This window comes from Syngnathus acus, chromosome 2, assembly GCF_901709675.1.
Source record: "Syngnathus acus chromosome 2, fSynAcu1.2, whole genome shotgun sequence".
Taxonomy (NCBI): Eukaryota; Metazoa; Chordata; class Actinopteri; order Syngnathiformes; family Syngnathidae; genus Syngnathus; species Syngnathus acus.
In genome coordinates, this window is record NC_051088.1 from 24,464,053 (window position 1) to 24,475,916 (window position 11,864).

The following is an 11,864-nucleotide window of genomic DNA, read 5'->3' on the forward strand; positions in this document are numbered from 1 at the left end:
TCGATCTGCATCGCATAATTCCCAATCCGCGCCTTTTTTGCTTCTCTCGTCCGAGCAACACTTCGAACCAGGTCAGGTTATACTTGACATAATTGGGTTAATAACTGGGTAAATTACAGCTCACTACGCCTTCCCAAATGAGTTGTCAGGACTATAAGCTTGGAAAGCAACCGAGATCGCGGAAAAGACCCGTCTGAGCGAGCACCTGACTTGGATTTTGCCAGTCTGGCGTTCGTATGACGACCGTTGTATAATAATAATAATAATAATAATAATAATAATAATAAACTTTATTTGTATAGCACCTTTCATACAAGAAATGCAGCTCAAAGCGCCGCTTCATAACAATGAAAGAAAAACATGAATACATAATACGTATGACGGGCGTTTGGTGAGGGTCGAGGTCTTTATTTGAACGCTCACATTTAAAGATTCTTTTTGATACACGAGGAAGTGGACAATTTGTTATGTTGTGGCCCGCTTCATCGCCGAACAAACAGCAACTTCATGACGCCTTCCCAGCTCCGATGTTGTAGGTAAGAAATTGTCGGGGTCCAACATGTGGACAAAACTCGTGGGATTCGTTTGTTCAATAGAAAAGAATCCTCATTTAAAGAAAGAAAGAAAAGAAGAAACTAAGGCAATTAGTCTCGCACAATTTTTTGAAAAAAAATGGTCTGACCGGACACAAATGATGCAACTTTGTCACAGCAATCAAACAGTCGCCTTTATTTTTGGGTTGAAAGAGTGGCAATTTATTTTGGTGCTTTTTTTATTTCGAACATTAAAGGAAATACAAGAAAAAAGTAAAAAAATACAGAAAATGATAACTCCATAGTACAATAGAACATAAAAAAAAAGAAAAAATGATATTGCATTATATTGATATTGCATATTTTAAATTTCGTTGTACATGTGACAATGACAAATAAAGATCTATTCTATTCTATTCAATTCTCCATACTGCTTATTTCAAATCTTCCCACAGATGTTTCCATTGATCTCAGGACTCTTCAAAAGAATCCAACGTTTTGTGCCTTAGCTCAAATGTGTTGCCATTTATTTGTCCCATCTCTCTGAAGCCTCAAGTCTGCCTCAGCAAGAGTTTGCTGGCAAGTCATGTTGAACTTTAGCAAATGGCCTCTGCTCCTGTTGTTGAGCACAGAGGAACTTGCCACCATCCAACAGGTGTGTGTCTTTGGAGCATCTGCTAATGAAGCTATCTACATCACAAACGACAACAAGGTGCTCCCACGCCGTTCGATTTTCGTTCTTATTTGTGTCGGTCCATCGTTTGTGGTCACGGACCTGATGTTTAAGGATTATAACCTCACAATTGTTTTCTTTGTCCAAACGTTTCAAATTTCATCTCACTAGTACGTATTATTCATTTCTGTCGTTGTTTTTTTCTCCATGAAATTGGCATTGGTCATTTTTGTGTTGACTTCAAATATATTTGCTTTGACTTTGGAAAACACACTTCAACATTTTTACTGACTTTCTGACATTTTAGGGACATTTCGGCACATTTTCTGCCTTGTCACTTTGAATTCATGTCATGTCTTTAAAACAAGGGATGTATTGATGATTAGACAAGATATTTGACAGATTAATTATTGAAATAATTCCTAGTCAAAGACTGTCAAATCCTCTGAACAATTCGAACTCATTAAAAATAATTCCTTATTATGTTCGTATATCATTTTTGCTATGAATTGTAACATCCATCGCAGGTATTTGTGTTTGGCTTGAACTGCAGTAGCTGCCTTGGAACAGGAGACGGTTTAAGCACCATTGTGCCGAAGCAACTGAGATGCCTGGAGGGGAAAAAGGTGGTTAGCTTGAGTTATGGCAGTGGGCCGCACATCCTACTGGCAACAGAGGGTAAGTCACTAAGAAAAAAAAACCATGACATTCCTGAGAGAGGTGATGTAATGGTGCTGTGTGACTTTAGCTAAGCAGTGTACTCACAATCTGGTATTGTCTTAGATGGGAAGCTATTTGCTTGTGGGCACAATGGTTTCTACCAACTGGGGGTCGGGACGGCACGCTACGAGCTGTCCAAGGTGCTGGTCACTGTCGACGTTCAGAACAAGAAAGTCAAAGAAGTGGCATGTGGTGCTCATCACTCCATGGTCCTCACGCAGGATGGAGAGGTAGCTAGCGTTCCCGACGACACGGCGAGAGTCTTTTGATTTGATTCTTATGGTTTTACAAAACGACAGGTCTTTGCATGGGGTTTTAATAACTTCGGCCAGGCGCGTTCAGGTTCCCTGGCTGTCCAGCCATTCCCCGTAAAGGTGGGCGGCTCGTTGCAGGGTAAAACGGTGATCGGCATCACGTGCGGACAATCCTCTTCCATGGCTCTGCTGGATAACGGAGAGGTGAGGCCTTTGGTGTCATTGTAAAATCGGACAAAGTCAACATTGCTCTGCAGCTATTTTCTTTGCATCTAGATTCACGGATGGGGCAACAATAGCAACGGGCAGCTGGGTGTTGGTAACAACAGACATGAGCTGATGCCTTGCCGCCTGTCTGCTCTGCAGGAGTCTTGTATAAAGCAGGTCAGACTTTTTGTGATGAGGAAAGACGGCAGCTGCGGTAGCAGCAGTGTTTCAATTTTTCTCCTGTGTAGGTCGTGTCAGGCTATGACCACTCCCTCGCTGTAACAGATAAAGGACTGCTTTATTCATGGGGCGCAAACACTTTTGGACAGCTGGGAATTGGTGACAAGAACAATTGTTTTAGCCCAGTGCAAGTTATGGCTGATGAAGAGAGGTACGATGACACTTGTAATGCACGTCTGTCTGGATACAGTGGAACCAAACAGATTGATTGGGGGAAGGGCTCTTTCCATAAAATACATTGTTCATCGAAGAATTTCTGTGGCCTAGAAACACCCAACACAGGGCAAATAGTGTTTTGTATTTTTTACGTCAAGGGTGTCAAAGTCGTTTTTTTTCACCGGCCGCATTGTAGTCATAGCTTCTTTCGGAGGGCCATTATGACCGTCAACCCAAATAAATGTATGAGCACCTCATTATATAAAGGCTACAAAACAAACAGACAAGTAAAAACTGGACAAAAAGATATTAAATTTGTAATTCTAGTAATGACACACGAATTTGATGCGCTATTTGTCTTCGCGGGCCACATCAAATGATGTGGCGGGCCGCATCTGGCCCCCGGGCCTTGACTTTGACACCTGTGTTTTACGTCATCTAAAATGCCCATTATAGAACAAAATGATTGTAATCTTGAAACTCTGTTGTAAAGTTTGAAAAAATGACCAAAAAAAAAACGCATTCCGGTGTTAGTGGGGGAATTTAGTTCACACATTTATTTATTAATCCTCCAGGTTTGTCGAGGTGGCCGCGTGCCATTCCACCAACACGTCAGCGGCCAAGACGCAGAGCGGCCGGGTGTATATGTGGGGTCAGTGTCGGGGTCAAGCCGTCGTCATGCCGCGCCTCACCTACTTCACCAACACGGATGAGGTGTTTGCCTGTTACGCGTCCCCCCCGGTCATGTGGAGGCTGGTGTCAGTGGGTGAGCAAAACACTTGAATCTTCTCTTTCCGATCAATGCACTAATCGATCGACGCACGTTTTACGCTGCTCTAGAGCACGACGACTTCCTGACAGTCGCAGAGGGGCTGAAGAAAGAATTTGACAGTCCAGAAACGGCAGACCTCAAGTTTATCGTCGAAGGCAAATGCATCCACGTTCACAAAGCTGTGCTCAAGATCAGGTGTGTGAGCAAAGACAAAAAACAAAACAAAAATGAAGGTACTCCTCACTGCGCAAATGTTTTCAAGGTGTGAGCATTTCCGCTCAATGTTCCGGTCCCCGTGGGTGGAAAGTCATCAGGAAGTGATTGAGATCAGCCAATTCTCGTACACCATCTACCGCTCCTTCCTGCAGTTCCTCTACACAGACACTGTTGACCTTCCACCTGAGGACGCTATCGGTCATCTATTCTATACTGGCAATGTCTGCTCCGCCTGCCGGTAGATCTGCGTATGCATTGTTGTTGTGTTTCTTCTGCAGGCCTGCTGGACCTGGCCACCTCCTACTGTGAGAGTCGCCTGAAGCATCTGTGTCAGCCGATCATCAAGAGAGGAATCACCATCGAAAACGCCTTTGCCCTCTTTTCATCTGCCAGACAATTTGATGCCGAGGTACAACATACATCTTCTATTGTATTTGATCCCCATTCATAATGACGCTACCAAAGTCGACTTTTGCAAATACGCTGTCCTATTTTGACCAACACAGAAGGCGACACCTAGTGGACAAAAGAGGGAATTTCTTTCTTCACAACTCAACTTTTTCTTTTGCAGGACCTGGAGGAATTTTGCCTCCGATTTTGTATCAGCCATCTCACTCAGGTGACTCAGACGCCAACCTTCCGTCAAGTTGACGGAAACGTGCTCAAAGGGTTCATCATCAGAGCAAGCTATCTTGGTGCCTTCAGGTACTAGTTCTCTCCGTTTAGTATGCTTTAGAAAATGCTGGATGAGCCAGAGGCACAGCACCTGAGACGTCTTCAGGACTTTTGTACTAACTGCAGTCTGCAAACGGAACTTCTGTTTTGGTTCGGTGGTTCGGCTATGTTTTTAAATTTCGGCCCAGAACACAAGACTACTGGAGTGGAATTTTAAATGCTGTTTCTCTGTACCAAAATAAAGATGCATGTTATGAGCTTGCTTTAAATCTCTAGTGTGCAAAATGATACTATCCCTCCTGGCTTGTCTTCTAATAATTCACATGGTGAGAAAACTAATGAACCTAATTTGAATCAAAATCATACCTTATGGTAACATATGTTACTTCTAAGTATGTAGAAGAATGACTGGCTATGGCGAACTGATAGGGGGGGAGACTTATCAAGGGATTTTAAAATGCACAAACGTACACACACGCAGTGTATTTTTATTTGATTTGGCAGTTATAGCTAAGCATTCGCAAAAAGATACGACAGGGGAGATAAAGTGGACATTTTTTTGTGACACACGTTGGCGTGATGACGTCACTCCTTATTTGCGGAAGTAACCCGATCAACAAACGCATCCTGTTGAGCAAACGCAGGAGGAGCAAAGACATTACGCCGTGCTTAACACCACGTACGGAAAGCATTCTGGAAGGACGCCCGCTCGCTCGCTCGTCTTGCTCGTGTCGACCGATGCACACGCCGGTGAGCCCACCAAACGTTCATCGTACGTTTCGTCCGCTATTTACTACTTTAAGCTAGCAAAGGGTCCGACTGTCTTTTGCTAAGACTTAGCCAACAGGGGTGTCAAAGTCATTTTTTCGCGTGCCGCATTGTAGTCATAGCTTCTTTCGGAGGGCCATTATGACTGTCAACCCCCAAAAAAGTATATTATATACAGTAAATGCTACAAAACAAACTGACAAATAACTCGTTTTCAAATCAGACGAGTAAAAACTGGTATAGATATTATTAAAAGTGGAGAGAATTTGCAATTCTAGTAATGACACACGAATTTGATGCACAATTTGTCTTCGCGGGCCACATCAAATGATGCGGTGGGTTGTATCTGGCGCCCGGGCCTTGGGTTTGACACCTGTGGACTAAAGACAAAAGTTGACAGTTACTCTGTTGTATGGATGAAACTTGACAGCTCACCGTCTCGCGATAACGGTCTACGAACACGGTATCGCGACGCCTTCCATAAACCGTTGAGGTCGAAAGACCCGAGTGGGGACGTCTGAGGTGTCCGTGCCAAGGCCCTATTTCTTGGTCGCGATAGGTTCGCTGGGCGACTTCTTTGGCACGCTGATTGGATGGAAGAAAGCTGCAGAGAGAGTCAAGCCGAATCGGGCCAGGCCTTGCCTCTCACAAGAGACTCCAGCAGACAGAACATCAGCGTCGTGCAAGGTTTGGCCAGTTTGCCGAAGAACTAAGTAAATCGAGCAGCAGTGTGAATACGTTTGTTTTTGTGGTGCAGGTCATGGCCCCAGGTTGTCAAAGATCAACCTGTTCAGCTTGTTGAGTTTGTGGTTGGAGCTGTTCCCTCAGGAGCAACCAGAGGAGGACAACTGTCAGGTTGGTGTCAAGATAGCAGTTGCTCGTTCACATTTCAGTAGTATTCATCAGACTTGCTATCTTCTAGATCCGCAGGGTGGGCCTCGTGGTGGTCCGGGACAGTAAGGTGGTTGGGCTCCACTATAGTGGACATGAGCTCCACGCAGGCCAGGCAGCCGTCATCCAGCATGCTGCCCGCCTGGCCGACTGTCAGCTGTATTTCTCTCGGCGACCGTGTGCCACCTGCTTGAAGATGATCATCAATGGTGTGCAACGCTGTCATGCCATTTCGGTTTCTTCAGGGTATTGAATGTTGACGTCAATGCAGTGAATTGCGTTTGCAGCCGGAGTGAGTGAGATCTCCTTCTGGCCCGGAGACCCCGAGGTAAGCATGCTGAGATGGGGATCCCCCGCTCCTGCCGGCCCCATCCCCGAAGAGGCCGCGCTGGACGCCGTGGCTACAGAGAAGCTCAAGTCCAACAGCCGCTCGCACATCTGCTTGCTGCTGCAACCTCTGGCAACCGGCATGGTGCACTTTGTGGGCGAGACATCCAGAGAGTGTGATTTCATGGCACCGCTGACTGACGATGACCCCGGCTCGAACACCGAGGAAATCTTCCGCAGGTTTTCGAACGTGACTTGCTGCAGTTGAATACAGATTAAAAGAGACCGACCGGACTGAAAAGAACTATTTTGCCTTCTCTGTAGTGAAAAGGCGAAACACTTTGAGGATTTCTCCAAACGCTTCCTGATTGAAGACTCCCATCAGCATCGGGAGATTTTGAACCAAATGCACCTGGAGAACTTCTGCGTGGAGCCTTACTTTTCCAACCTCAGAGACAACATGAAGGAGGTGGTGCATGTTCTGGCTGCTGTGGTGGCTGGTGTTCCACGACGACACTCTGGATTTCACCGGTTCGAAGCGCCCACCCTGCTGTTTTATTCATGAATGTCTTTCTTTTAAATTGCGATGTCTTCTCTGCAGCAGCCGGGAACCCGCAGACCCAAATGCATTACTCGCCAGCTCATCGCCGCCCCCTCAGCATGAGGGAGTTTCCCAGGAAGTGGCCCGTCATTGCATCATCCAAGCCAGACTACTCGCTTACAGAACAGGTCTGCTCAGAGTCGCTGCAGATTAGTTTTTGAGCGCTGTCAACATCAATTACCATCAATTATGTTTTTGGTGGGAATACTTTGAGAAATGTCCTTTCTTTCTTTCTTTCTTTCTTTCTTTCTTTCTTTCTTTCTTTCTTTCTTTCTTTCTTTCTTTCTTTCTTTCTTTCTTTGTCTCACACTCACACCATCACATACCGTAATTTTCGGACTATAAGTCGCACCGGAGTATAAGTCGCACCAGCCATAAAATGCCCAAAAAAGTGAAAAAAAACATATATGTATATAAGTCGCTCCTGAGTATAAGTCGCCCCCCCCACCCAAACTATGAAAAAAACCGCGACTTATAGTCCGAAAATTACGGTACATTTAATTTTCACACAGACAATTCAACTTTGCATAATCGGACCCCATTCAACATTGTTTTAAGCAGTCAAGGCATCAGAGTTTGCACCCTCTAACCATCTTATCATTTCAGAGGATCCGAAAGTGGGCGTCGGCGCCGTTATCTGGGCCAGCAGACAGTCGGTAAGTTCATTGTCTATTTTTTTAACCTCGGTTGGACTTTGTCAAAAAAAAAAGTGTCACTCTCTTGTCCCAGGCTGGCCTTGACAGACCCGGCCGTCTGTCCCTGGTGGGTTGCGGCTACAACGCTTACCCCGCGGGTTCGCAGTACGCGGAGTACCCGCTCCTGGATGACAAACAGGAGGACCGAAAGCGCCGCAAGTACCGTTACATTATCCACGCCGAGCAGAATGCCCTCACCTTCAGGTACGGACCACGCGGTGGTCACCTTGCGCCGCACGGCAGCAATTTGATGCCTCTGATGTTTTCTAGGACCCGCGATATCAACCCAGAAGAAGCCGCCATGCTGTTTGTGACCAAATGTCCATGTGACGAGTGCGTCCCTCTGATTCGAGGTGCCGGCATCACGCACATTTACACCACCGACCAGGACCGCGACAGGAACAAACGAGACATTTCCTACCTCCAATTCAGCAACTTGAAGGGAATCCAAAAGTTCATAGTGAGCAAACCGATGCGTTCCATTTGTTAAAATGCATATTTAATGTTTACCAGTGTTTTTTGGGAAGAATTTGATGTGCTCCAGGTTGACATCATGAAATGCAGAAGCTAAGCGACATGTCTGTTTCCACAGTGGCAAAGGGACCCAAAAGTGTCACCCGTCACCATCATCAGTAAGCTCCATTTCGGAAAGATCTGCACTTGATCTGCTTCATGTCATAACAACCTTGTCTTTGCTTCCAGACGGTCACAAGCGCAGCAGGGAAGGGGCGCAGGAGATGCACAACATTAAAAAGCCTTGTCCAACTAGATCGAACGACTTGCCCTTCGTCAGCTGAGGGTCAACCCCAGAACAGAGGAACTGAATCTTCCAAAGATTTGCAAAGACCGTATTCCGTTTTGTCAGCATAGACATGAAAGTGACCACATCAAGCCCATCGTTAAGAAGCAGCGTTCAGTGCAATTATTTTTTAAGATAACCCGAATGTTTGTTGTGATTATTATGGAAGTGGTTAATTATTTAACGCTTGTGGAACACATGGTACCAATTTGGGATTTCTTATTGTTTTGTTCCATCAAAGACAAAGCATTTTTAAAAAGCAACTACAGTGATACCTCTACTTACGAACTTAATTGCTTCCGCGGTCGGGTTTGTAAGGAGAAGCAACATTTTCCATAGGAATCAATGTGAAAGCAAATAATGCGTGACGGACTATCCCAAAAGTCACGCTTTTTGCCCTATTCTTCCATGTAAAACATCCCGAAAAACAAAATAACACTTTTATTCAAGCATTTTCAAACCTTTATGACAAAAACTAAATGCCACTTTATGTCTTGACCTCCTAACTTTGCTAAGGGCAAACATTGTAGAGGGGGTTGGTGAGTTTTCCAACTGTGAGTGGTCATTGAAAGCACCTGGCAAAGAGCACGAGTGAGAACTTAAAAAAATGAAAAGGACCCTCGCTTCTCAAGATAAAAATAGACAAACACAAAAGTGTTCAAGTTTTTATTTTATTTTTATTATTTTAATATTTTAATATTTTATATTTATTGTATTATGTTGAAAACCAGCTAAAATAAAAGAAAATATAATATATAAACTAAAGTAGGGGCTTTCTAGAAGGTTAAAATCGTTAATCATATTTACAGTACAACAACTTGTTTTTTGTCCCTAAACTTTATAGATGAGAAGAGGCAGAGTTCTTTGTGAAGTGAAGGATGGTTTTGTCTTCAAAAATCCACGTTTATGAATAAAGAATTTACCCAGTACAATTATTGTGTTCAGCATATTTTCATAATTCTTTTCAATATTTAGAGTGAGGTCGATCCACTTCCTGCAGATTTTTATTTGTCCAGTGACCCCTGTGCGAGGTCAAGGTGAAACTTATTGCTAAGGTGTGACTTTGAGAGACCCAAGAAAGAGTTAGGGACAGACAAAAGTAGATGAGAAAAGAAAAAAAGGATTATAGGTCAAGGACCAAGTTGCGTTGATGTGGACGGGCCATTTGTTGAGGTTTGAAAATTGTTCTTCCAAAGAAAGATGTTTCCAAAATAGTGGCAAAAGGGGGGGACAAAGAGTTTTAGAGTATTTGTGGTACAGGATGTGATAACAGACCAAATGGGCCGTCCATCGGCAGACTGTTTTGCTCAGTTGAGACAGAGGGGTAAGACTTACATAACTTGATTTGAAAACCCGAACCCTTTTTTAAACGACGGTGGAGACGACTTTGACCAGAAGATGGCGCTGGTGTTCATCCACTTGGCAACCATTCCCCCCAATTAGAAAGCGAAGAAGTACCGCGATGACGAGGGTTTTTGTGGGAAATACAAACAGAGCAGCGCTTGTCCTCGTCATACCATCGTAAAAAAAAGACAAAGAAAAGGGAGAGATCAAAGTAATAATTTATTGTCGCATCGAGTTTTATTCCCAATCTCGTTATTTGTGGCGGGATAACATTAGTGTTACTTCGGTTACGTCATTAGCAAGCAGCGCTTCGCTAGCTAAAGTATGCAACGCTGCGTATAAATTTGTGGAAGAAAAGTTGTCATACACTTTGACATAATGTACATTTAGAGCCTTGACATACACAAGATACACCTTTCATGTCAATTGAGATTCAATTTGTCTAACAGAATGCAGCGAGCTTCCCGTTTGAAGAGAGAACTTGACATGTTGACCAAAGAGCCACCTCCCGGGATCACATGCTGGCAGACTGAAGAACGCATTGACGACTTGCAAGCACGTAAGTCACAATTTGGAAAGAATCCACTTTTTAAAAAATAGAAAGTCCATCAGTCACGTTTTTTGAACAGCTGACGACTGTCAAGAGACTGAACAACAAATTGGGGTGATCACTCATATAGTAGCACTAGTGGATTCATTTCTTATTTAGTAATGTGGTATGTTTTTATTGTGAATTAAAATCGCCTATATATGAGAGAAGCATTTGCATCCCTCAAGTTTAAAGTGCTTTTCCCCTCTGCTGTGGTTTACAGAGATAGTAGGTGGCTCCGGAACCCCGTATGAAGGTGGAGTCTTTACCCTGGAAATCAAAATCCCAGAGAGGTAACGAAGGAGATTTAAACATTTCAACTGCTTCCCACAGTTTTGTTGTTGACAACTTCATTTCTTTTGTAGATACCCATTTGAGCCCCCCAAAATGCGATTCTTGACTCCCATCTACCACCCAAACATTGACACTGCAGGACGGATCTGTTATGACGCTCTCAAACTCCCGCCAAAGGTTTGAACAAATTGGTGTTTTATTAATTCACTTTCTTCCTGGTTATGTGGATTTGAATATGTCTTACTATGTTTAATCAGGGAGCCTGGAGGCCTTCCTTAAATCTCTCCACACTTCTCACCTCCATCCAACTTCTGATGTCTGAACCAAATCCAGATGACCCTCTTATGGCTGACATAGTGAGTTGTATTTCATGTGGTGTCATTCTGCTGCTACGCATTTACATATTCTGATGTTGACATTTCTGGTCCGTTCATCTACTTTCAAGCATTTGGATTTTTCAATCTTCAAATTGCATTATCGAGTCGTTTAATAGTTAAAGCGCACAATGGAGCACGGCTTTACGTGTGTTGGAATGCAGGCATCGGAGTTCCGACACAACAAGCAACTATTTATACAGAAGGCCAGGAAATGGACAGAGGAACATGCTATTCAGAAGATGGTAAGTCTTTTAATCCAGTTCAGTTCAACTTGATTTTTTTTAAATGCTGAATCAAAATGAATATTTTCTCAGGCCACTCATAAGAAATAGGTAAGAGTCACGGTGCTTAAAAAAGATATCACCATATATACATTTATTAGACTTCTACGTTACATTTGGAATATTTAGTTGGTAAGAAGAAGTTAGAAAGTAGCTTATGTAGCTCTGTATGTGTTTAGGGAATTTTGGAGCGCAGCCACAAAGACAACGTAGCAAATCAGAATGCACCATCACGCAAAAGAGCGTCTTCGGGCGCGGAGCAGGACGAAATGGCAAAGAGAACAGCCGTATAGTTTCAACCACTTTTCTTTTGCACACCTTTCGGAATATTTGTATGGATTTAATTGTTCCTTTTGTCATTTGAGATGTATATACATATTTATATGATATTTGTGTTTTAATAAAGATGACTAATCGTTAACTGTGGCGATTGCGTGTTAAATAGTAATGAA

General features: G+C 43.6%; 3 protein-coding genes across 6 annotated transcripts; all 3 read left to right on the plus strand.

The window, feature by feature from the left end:
• Nucleotides 1-1,119: 1,119 nt before the first annotated feature.
• LOC119119415 (RCC1 and BTB domain-containing protein 1-like) lies at nucleotides 1,120-3,823 on the plus strand. Its single transcript, XM_037245742.1, has 8 exons — nucleotides 1,120-1,188; nucleotides 1,734-1,884; nucleotides 1,990-2,156; nucleotides 2,226-2,384; nucleotides 2,457-2,564; nucleotides 2,636-2,778; nucleotides 3,359-3,549; nucleotides 3,624-3,823. The coding sequence occupies exons 1-8, from the start codon at nucleotides 1,120-1,122 to the stop codon at nucleotides 3,821-3,823; spliced, it is 1,188 nt and encodes a 395-aa protein (XP_037101637.1).
• A 1,208-nt stretch (nucleotides 3,824-5,031) lies between these two features.
• On the plus strand, nucleotides 5,032-9,459 carry cdadc1 (cytidine and dCMP deaminase domain containing 1). 4 transcript variants are annotated; one of them, XM_037277849.1, is made up of 12 exons: nucleotides 5,032-5,196; nucleotides 5,645-5,901; nucleotides 5,972-6,069; nucleotides 6,137-6,314; nucleotides 6,393-6,672; nucleotides 6,757-6,963; nucleotides 7,037-7,161; nucleotides 7,640-7,689; nucleotides 7,763-7,932; nucleotides 7,999-8,188; nucleotides 8,321-8,360; nucleotides 8,431-9,459. In XM_037277849.1, the coding sequence occupies exons 2-12, from the start codon at nucleotides 5,808-5,810 to the stop codon at nucleotides 8,523-8,525; spliced, it is 1,527 nt and encodes a 508-aa protein (XP_037133744.1). In that variant the 5' UTR covers nucleotides 5,032-5,196; nucleotides 5,645-5,807; the 3' UTR covers nucleotides 8,526-9,459. The 4 variants fall into 4 exon arrangements, with proteins under 4 accessions (XP_037133744.1, XP_037133762.1, XP_037133754.1 ...); XM_037277867.1 differs by having other exon boundaries at nucleotides 5,034-5,196; nucleotides 5,774-5,901; XM_037277859.1 differs by having other exon boundaries at nucleotides 5,038-5,218.
• A 522-nt stretch (nucleotides 9,460-9,981) lies between these two features.
• On the plus strand, nucleotides 9,982-11,833 carry ube2t (ubiquitin-conjugating enzyme E2T (putative)). Its single transcript, XM_037278440.1, has 7 exons — nucleotides 9,982-10,082; nucleotides 10,321-10,430; nucleotides 10,684-10,753; nucleotides 10,826-10,931; nucleotides 11,012-11,110; nucleotides 11,293-11,373; nucleotides 11,592-11,833. Exons 2-7 carry the CDS (start codon nucleotides 10,322-10,324, stop codon nucleotides 11,703-11,705), a joined length of 579 nt encoding a protein of 192 aa, XP_037134335.1. The 5' UTR covers nucleotides 9,982-10,082; nucleotide 10,321; the 3' UTR covers nucleotides 11,706-11,833.
• Nucleotides 11,834-11,864: the final 31 nt, after the last annotated feature.

What these genes read in the sequence shown, in the direction of transcription:
- LOC119119415 (XM_037245742.1), top strand. Translation starts at nt 1,120, where the DNA reads ATGTTGAACTTTAGCAAATGGCCTCTGCTCCTGTTGTTGAGCACAGAG. An exon ending in AACTTGCCACCATCCAACAG is followed by an intron (nt 1,189 to 1,733) that starts GTGTGTGTCTTT and finishes CATCCATCGCAG; the next exon opens with GTATTTGTGTTTGGCTTGAA. An exon ending in GTTATGGCTGATGAAGAGAG is followed by an intron (nt 2,779 to 3,358) that starts GTACGATGACAC and finishes TTAATCCTCCAG; the next exon opens with GTTTGTCGAGGTGGCCGCGT.
- cdadc1 (XM_037277849.1), top strand. Translation starts at nt 5,808, where the DNA reads ATGGAAGAAAGCTGCAGAGAGAGTCAAGCCGAATCGGGCCAGGCCTTG. An exon ending in CTTGAAGATGATCATCAATG is followed by an intron (nt 6,315 to 6,392) that starts GTGTGCAACGCT and finishes TTGCGTTTGCAG; the next exon opens with CCGGAGTGAGTGAGATCTCC. An exon ending in GTCACCCGTCACCATCATCA is followed by an intron (nt 8,361 to 8,430) that starts GTAAGCTCCATT and finishes CTTTGCTTCCAG; the next exon opens with ACGGTCACAAGCGCAGCAGG.
- ube2t (XM_037278440.1), top strand. Translation starts at nt 10,322, where the DNA reads ATGCAGCGAGCTTCCCGTTTGAAGAGAGAACTTGACATGTTGACCAAA. An exon ending in CATTGACGACTTGCAAGCAC is followed by an intron (nt 10,431 to 10,683) that starts GTAAGTCACAAT and finishes TGTGGTTTACAG; the next exon opens with AGATAGTAGGTGGCTCCGGA. An exon ending in GAAATCAAAATCCCAGAGAG is followed by an intron (nt 10,754 to 10,825) that starts GTAACGAAGGAG and finishes TTTCTTTTGTAG; the next exon opens with ATACCCATTTGAGCCCCCCA.